At 38.9% G+C, this 8,015-nt stretch overlaps 1 protein-coding gene across 2 annotated transcripts; it reads right to left on the minus strand.

Moving 5' to 3' along the window:
* Positions 1 to 260: 260 nt before the first annotated feature.
* Positions 261 to 6,423, minus strand: sp9 (sp9 transcription factor). 2 transcript variants are annotated; one of them, XM_023801668.2, is made up of 2 exons: positions 6,265 to 6,423; positions 261 to 2,362 (listed from the first exon to the last, which is right to left on the minus strand). In XM_023801668.2, the coding sequence occupies exons 1-2, from the start codon at positions 6,316 to 6,318 to the stop codon at positions 1,064 to 1,066; spliced, it is 1,353 nt and encodes a 450-aa protein (XP_023657436.1). In that variant the 5' UTR covers positions 6,319 to 6,423; the 3' UTR covers positions 261 to 1,063. The 2 variants fall into 2 exon arrangements, with proteins under 2 accessions (XP_023657436.1, XP_023657437.1); XM_023801669.2 differs by lacking the exon at positions 6,265 to 6,423 and adding an exon at positions 2,793 to 3,290.
* Between the last annotated feature and the right edge of the window lie 1,592 nt (positions 6,424 to 8,015).

The following is an 8,015-nucleotide window of genomic DNA, read 5'->3' on the forward strand; positions in this document are numbered from 1 at the left end:
TCGGGGGGGCTTGTTATGCGCCCCAAGTCATAATTAATAACGTTTAACGTTATTTTCATTTGGCCAAGAAAATCAAGTTCCGGGGTATTAATTATTGATTTATTCCACAGAGGAAAACGTTCGTCAGTTCGCGATTTGCTTTTATTAGCAATATGTGATTGAATCAGAATAGACTCCTGATAATTTGCATTACTATTTAGCTATTCTATAGAAGTAGTAAACATACTGACACTACAACCAAGAAATCGAGATCCATGCTATTGTTGCTATAATAACAAGGTTTTTATTTTCAACCAATAAATAACCCTTTTACCGCATTAAACTTAATAAAATAAAAAGTAATAGAAGACGAAATGCTTTCTCATAAAAGAACAAACGCTTTGGATTTGATGCAGATCGTTTTAATTATAAGAAAATGAGAGGCTTATACTTGCGATTTCTTATACAAGAAAACGTTTATATTATATTTAAACGAATGAATTTCAATTACTCGAGAGAAAAGAAACGATTAAGCTCATGTTTAAATAGCTGTTTACATACATATTGATATTAACAAAGTGCATCGAAAGTAAACTTCCTGAATTTCAGGAAACGAACCACGGACAAAACGATCATGAACATATACAGGGAAAAAAATAACATGTTCCTCGTTATTTTGTATGTACACAATGAATGTCAAAGATACACATCATCCCACCAAGCTCACCCGTTCGGCTCAGCAGCATTGTGTACATTTATCCATACAAAAAATATTCATATAAGGTCTTCAACCGTCTGGCTTGAATTATATAATAGGCGAAAAGGTCGTAATTAAATTATTTGAGCCTCATAAATTGCCTGCGATTAAAGACATTTTATTCGTTTTTTTGACGTGATTTGAATTATAAAAGGTATTGCGCTCAGCAGATGAAATCTGGCAAAGACAACATCGTGCAGCCAACAGCGTTGCACACACCCCAGACCCGTTTTTCTCTTTTAAATAAAGTGTTACTTTTAAGTTGATTTAATCATTTATAAAGTCATCTTCGAGGTCGTTTGAATATATTTTATGGCTCATACATATTTATGACTCGTTAAGCGGGGATGAGTCTTTGACAGTGATTCTGCTGGAGTTTACCCCCTCCAAAATAAGTTCTGGTGACTCGGACCTCGGTGTTTCCAGGTTACTGGTGTCCGTGTCACTGTCGCTTCCTTTTTTGCCTCCTCCTCCAGCGGTGTGGGTTTTAATGTGCTTGCTCAAGTGATCGCTCCTCATGAACCGCTTGTTGCACACCGGACAAGCAAATCTTTTTTCTCCGGTGTGCGTGCGAAGGTGCCTCTGAAGTTCGTCGGATCTCGTAAATCTTTTGCCACAAAAGAGCCAGTTGCAGACAAACGGTCGTTCCCCGGTGTGCCATCGAAGGTGGGCTTTTAGGTGAGACGTTTTGCCGTATACCTTTCCGCAGCCGGGGATGTGGCAGCTATGGAGTCCTTTCCTCCGCAGGCTCGCTCCGGCAGGCCCTAGGCGTTCAGCTTCTTGACAGTTCGGGCAATCGCACGTCGCCCGGCCAGAGTACCTCCTGGATGACCTCGATGAGCTCCCTAACCCCGAGCTACCACTTGAGATCATGGAATTAGTGGTGGATGAGTCCGTGTAGGCGGGAATCACGGTCTTAAAGCCATCCTGTGTCAACAGGTGCTGACTAGTGGACAGAAGGTGAGATGCAGAGGGACTTATCCCAGTTGAGCTGAAAGCAGAATGGGTCAGAGAGGAGAAATCGGGATTAAAGCTACCCAGCTGGGGAATAGCTTGGGGTGTTCCCGAATGTAAGGAGGTCTGTAAGGTACTGGCTGGGTTCTGAACTTCCAGCCAAGAGCTCGGATTTGTGTGAACGTCCCACCATGAAGATGCCCCGTTTGTAACCTCGCTTGAGATGGTAGAATGGAAGCCAGATTTGTACCAGGATTCATACGGGTGCCCCATTCCGACCCTCGGGTACAGGCTTTCTGCTGAAGTATGAACTTTGGAAATGAAGGCTGACTGTCCGGTTTCTTGTGACGATACGCTAGCGGAATTGGAGAACAGACTGCTGTAGTCGGAGGTAAATGCAGAGGTGGTCGGGGAGGTGGAGGCTAAGCAGAAAGCGCTGTTTCCCGTACCGTTTGTCGACGTTAGTCCCGTAGATACTCGAGTTGTCGCCACGGCGAATCCCGGCAGGCTGGATCCCAAGTTGCAGCTCGAAGAAGATCTTTTCCAGGGATGAAATCCGCCCTTCGCAAAAGCATTTGAATCAGGTAGCGTTGTAAGCGGGCTGGTATTGCCAATTTTGTTGCAGGTTGCAGCCAGCATGGCTAAAGGTGTAGTTCCAAATCTTGGTTCTTCCTAACAATACGAAATAATAAAGTTGAAAGTATTAGTACAGCGTACTCAGTCCTTCGTAGCTACGTAAACTCTTTATACACACAGCCCGATGTTCACTGAATATAGCTATTTAACGAGCCCCTGTAATACAAAAATATTTGATTCTTGGTCGTGTACTTGTCCTAATTTAAAAGCAGGGGACTACAGAGATCACATAGAACATACATGCATAAACTTTAAACCAAGCATATAAAAAACAATTTAAGTGCGTAAGTGTCCGCAAAAAAAGGACAACATAATACAACTAATACTACCTCATTGTAAAAGACGACTGTGTAAACAAGGTATTAATCAATGTTTAGATCTGCTGCGTGTAGCCAACAAGACGTAAAACGCATCTATAGTTTCTCTTTCTTTTTACACGAGAATGTGAAATATTTCGTTTACTCACCCCGAGTATCGACGTAGCCATAACCAGGGCTGCTCTTTACCGAATGGATTAGTCTTCCTAATCAGTGATTATTAGGTATTTCTTAAACACAATTCGCCTTTCCGCAATTACAGGACTGACAGCACTCCGCGCCTGGCGTCCCAAACTCTATCTAGTTGTAGAGAGCGCCTTCTTTGAAGTACAGCTGGCCAGAGCTCTCAGCCAATCTAAACACTGGAAGCTTCGCACGGAGAGGAGGTCAGCCAATAAGAAGTCTGGAGACAGCAGCGCAGCTATCGCTAAGCGATAGCTGTTACAAGGTTGCTTCTTTCAATCATCAAGTATCCTTATATTTTTTTGTACGTTTAAATATACACACATTTACCCACCAAGCTTATACGTCTTCTTTATAGTTATCAATTAACTTTTGGTATGTTATGCGTCTCTAGAAGGGTAAGCGTTAAAGAATGGGGTATAAAAAAGGATCGGTAATTGTCGTCCGTTATTACGCAATCTGTATTTTTTTGATTAAACGTATATGTATGTATTGTTGTAGACTTTTTATAGATTCCTCTCACAACGACTAATTGTAATGGAGAATAGTATATATATATATATATATATATATATATATATATATATATATATATATATATATATATATATATTTAAATTGCATGTTTCTGCTGTTATTGTAATGCTGCCATGTCACACAAAGTCCTGCCAAATAAGTTCATCATTGTTATCGAATAGGTATTTTAATGTTTTATGCAATGATGACGTGGAAATGTCGCTCTCAGTTTAAATCACTTAAAAAGATTTCTTAAGAAAAGACAATTCGGCTATCCTTGCCTTTATCTTTGTCTGGGCTTAACTGCGAGTTTCCGTAATGCTTCTGTAAACAGTACGCGCCTGCGGTCGGCTCTTATCTATGGATAACATCATGAAGAGCGACGCAGGCTTGTATTTCACACATGAAACAAACGGAAGCGCACGCCATGAGCTAAATATTGGTCGGAAGGACTTTGTTGCGACTGGATAAGTCGGCAGAAGAGGTTCTGGTACAAGAGAACAAAGGACGGGTAATTTCTACGACCATGGCAGCATCTCAACAGGTGAATTCTATGTGCTTTGCGTTAACTTGGGTGCAGGTGACGTGTGTGCGTGTCTGTGTGTGTTTAAATATATTAAATACTTGAGAGAATACTGACCAAGCCCCAAGGGTATACATTAGGGCAGAATGAGATCAGCGATCTTACTGATGGGTACACTCTTTCACAGTATGACATTATTTCACCGACTTTGCTAACGTATCTGCGTCTTAAGAATGCGTCCCTAAATAGGAGAGGAATGCTGTGTGAGCGATCTGGGCGGTCACATGACAAACAAGTATCATGACGAGTGATTGTAATTTACGTGAATGTACAAAACTACACGTGCTAAATTGTTAAACCTCTATCAATGGTTTATCAGCGTACTCTCCATCCGAACCGTTTCGTAAAAAATCAATGCATTATGACAATGTTGCGCAGGCTGATAAAACATTTAGGGTAATTGCGTAATGTGACAATGGCCCGCTTTAGACTGAATCATGGTCCCTTTAAAAGTTCAAGCAATTTTCCAGGGAATGGCTTTCGCCGAAAGCTGTACATTAGTTTTCAATACGACCAAATAATGTTCTATTATGAAGCTTGAATGGCGCCAGTCAGTCCAAGTGCCATTTGTGAATATCCCCACCTACAGAGAGGTGAATATAAAACAATTTCTTCAAATCCCAGGCACGGAGCTCGGAAAATTGCTTCATTTCTGCAATCATGGCAATTTGACTTGAGTGCAATTAGCACTATTAAATGTCGATTATGCATAAACAAATTTGATTGAAATGCAAAAGTGCATAGGACCTTATGAAAAGTGAATGTGGGCGGTTGCAAAGGCTTATGTATGAGCATAAATCTATGATTCATTTCTGCAGGATTTTCTATACGCTTCTAATTTTTTTGATCTTGCACTTACCTGATATTATGTTGCAGATATCCTTATGTTTAAGCTGGATATAGACATGTTACGGATTCAGTTTTATTTGGAAAAAACTGTTCTTGTCATTTTCTGAAAATGGATTATAAAGTACTTAAAGTAAAGGAGATGTTTATCTTAGATCCATTGTACATAAAGGGATTTTCCTCTTTTACTGACTGGAATAATTATATTCACAGTATTTCACGCCCGATTCGACAAATGCAAGACTTTTGAAGAAGAACTTTTCCCCTAGAAATTACAAACATTTTACGGCGACAAATATAGAAGACAAGACAAAATGTATCCATTTCATATGTATAATTATATGTTGCATGGACTATGACTAGATGAAAAAATAATACACAGTGGTTGTCTGGTTATCGAACGTTACAATGTAATTTTCTCTTTAGCAATTTCTAAGCTCGAGACTGTAGTTTTGAACAGCACATATAAAATTTGCACTGTTGTGAAAATCACACGCAATTCGCGTATTTATTTTTGTCTCCTACTTATGGATTCCAAACAGTATATTCGTCTTAGGAGCTTTAAAACCCTACACGAGCAGTCTTTTTTCTTCTGGTAATTAGGAACCTATTACAAGCCATTAGATTGATCAATGTACCTTAAACAATGTGAATGATTTATTTGGTCTGAACAAAACCCTTTGCATCAATTGTGATGAGGCTGAGTGACGGTACATCCATCACGGCGTTAAACAACAAAAGATAAATGATTAATACAGGTCCGCTCATTATAATACTTGTTACAAAGGGATTCTGACCTGTTTCATTTCTACATTATTACAGTCTCGTTTTCAGCACGTTAAATGACACGGAGTGCAGGAGAAACCGCACTGTGAAATCCTATTCAGGTTACCGAAATAATTATTTGTCATTATATTATAAGGAAAAATATTATCTGTAAGCCGCAAAACATCTAATCTCAGTGTAAATGCTCTGAGAGCGATTATCTATTTATTTGTAATACCCAATTTTATGTAATGTTAATACAAAAAGAGCAATTAAATTGAAGACGGCATCTGAATTAATCCCTAGTGACAATGCAAACAGATGGTTTAATGAAATCCAGATGTTTCCGTAATCTCTACTTCCATTACCTGATGACAAGTGTAACAATGAAGAAGGATATTTAGCCACAGAACAAAATGTGGTATATAGTATACACACGTCAATAAAGAAGAAAACAATGTTATTAAAACGTGGGCCTATCCAAAATCTACCAATTTCTACGTGATTTGGTTTAATTTAATTTATTTTAATTTAATAATGTACAACAATATTTATTCCATGCAGCAAGACTACGGAATAGGCTGCAAGTCTATCACGTCTGGTTAGCTGAACATGTTCATAGCAGACTATGTCGGGTTCGAATCACAGAAACCTGTTTATTTGCATATTCAAATATTTTCTCAAGCCTGCTTTGCCATAAATTAGGAGTATTCAGATGGGCGTCCTACCGTGCCTTCTCGCGTCTTCTGTGTTGATTGTCGAACACCGGCCGCATTATACATGGTGTAAGTAAGCTTCTGCGTCTCTTGATTAAGACGGCTTTCAACAAAATACGGGGTTAGCTCATTCACAAGCTATATGCACACACATGTATTTAGCTGACTGGTGGAATGCGCGCTTCCATCTCATAAAAAAGAATTGCGCTCACGCAGAAATTAACTCGTTCGCCAGCCAAGGGGATCTATGTGTAGGTTATCAAAATACCCCTTAAGTTACACGAATAAGCCTAGAATCACGAAAATGACCCAAAACGTTAAAAGCCAACAGAACCGCAGATCTGTCTTTTGTCTTGTGTGGGTGGCAGCACATTTACCATTTTAATAACAGGTGAATTCTATTTCAGTTGGTGCCAAAATGTCTGTAGGTGCGTGGAGCCTTGTTAAACACAGCATGAATATGGATTTTAAACGACGGTGACTCTTTTTCTATTATAAAAAATACGACGCAAATGCGCGATGTAATTAATATAGAAGAAAATCATAAATAGTTCAATGCAGTTGCAAAGTATGTCATATATTAATTGTATTGTTTTTCACGTTTTCCGTGAATAAAAGCACATTCTGACACAATAATGTCAGCACAACGTGAAACAGTATAATACTATATAGCCTGGCATACAAAACATTAAAACTGCTGGTAGCCTATCATATTTCAATTGATGTTAAATCTTATATTTTGCACTAAAATAATAGTGCTCCTTAATTAAGCTTTATCTCAAATGAAAACGGACTACCGCGCACAACGTCTAAATTCGTATGGTTTTTATGACTTATCGTAGAAGCCTGCCAAGGCAACATTTTCATCAGTGGTGAAAACGTTTAATTTACTTATTAAGATATAAAGGAAAGGGTACTGTTCTTTTAATATGTAGGACTGGCTTACCCATCGTCTTTAAGGTCAAAGCCTACGAGAAGTATAATGGTGTCTTTAATGGAAATGAGAGCGCAACGAAGAAGGCCTTCAAACCAGATAGTACTTAAACCCCTTGAGTTTTGTGTTTCCCGTTTGAATCGGGCTGTCCTCAAAGAAATGTAGGCCCACTCTTTGACAGCTTGTCTTCATGTAGTAAAAACACATGGGTATCGGTCATGTCACACCACTGACAACTTTGCCCTTCGTCTAACTAAAAAGATGTCTGAAGTCAAGAAAATGAGCGCATTACGTTAACACAAAATATATAATCTGCCGGTTCCGCTTCATGTGTTGAAATATGCGATTCATCATTTGCCTCACTGTAAATTACGAAAGTGGGTAAGTTGAAATAATAATATATCTGAATAAATGCGACATGGTATTGGAGGTAGTTTTATTTATAGTATATTTGACAATGCGTAAATAACACCAACACAACGTATAATAATAATAATAATAATAATAATAATAATAATAATACGTTCACTTTCTTTGCATAAGGATCCAATTTTTATTTGATCTGATCTTGACTAGTTGGGCGGGATGTTCATGTCTCAATCATATGGGAGTGCTGTCATCTGACGTGTTCATAAATGCTCCACGGCTCGGAGGCGAGGTGTTCCGCAGCTTGAAACGCGAATAGCCTCCCACTTTCCCCTAAATTGAGTAAGACCATGTGATTCTCGATACGCTCTGCTGGGTTGTGTAGTTACGCTTAGTTTCTCGTGATGAATTGTGATTTTGAGGTCATTTAAACGCCACTAATACAAGGCCGAATCCAAATAAA

The sequence above is a fragment of the Paramormyrops kingsleyae genome, chromosome 16, assembly GCF_048594095.1.
Source record: "Paramormyrops kingsleyae isolate MSU_618 chromosome 16, PKINGS_0.4, whole genome shotgun sequence".
Taxonomy (NCBI): domain Eukaryota; kingdom Metazoa; phylum Chordata; class Actinopteri; order Osteoglossiformes; family Mormyridae; genus Paramormyrops; species Paramormyrops kingsleyae.

What these genes read in the sequence shown, in the direction of transcription:
- sp9 (XM_023801668.2), bottom strand. Translation starts at nt 6,318, where the DNA reads ATGTATAATGCGGCCGGTGTTCGACAATCAACACAGAAGACGCGAGAA. An exon ending in AGAAGACGCGAGAAGGCACG is followed by an intron (nt 2,363 to 6,264) that starts GTAGGACGCCCA and finishes TCGTATTGTTAG; the next exon opens with GAAGAACCAAGATTTGGAAC.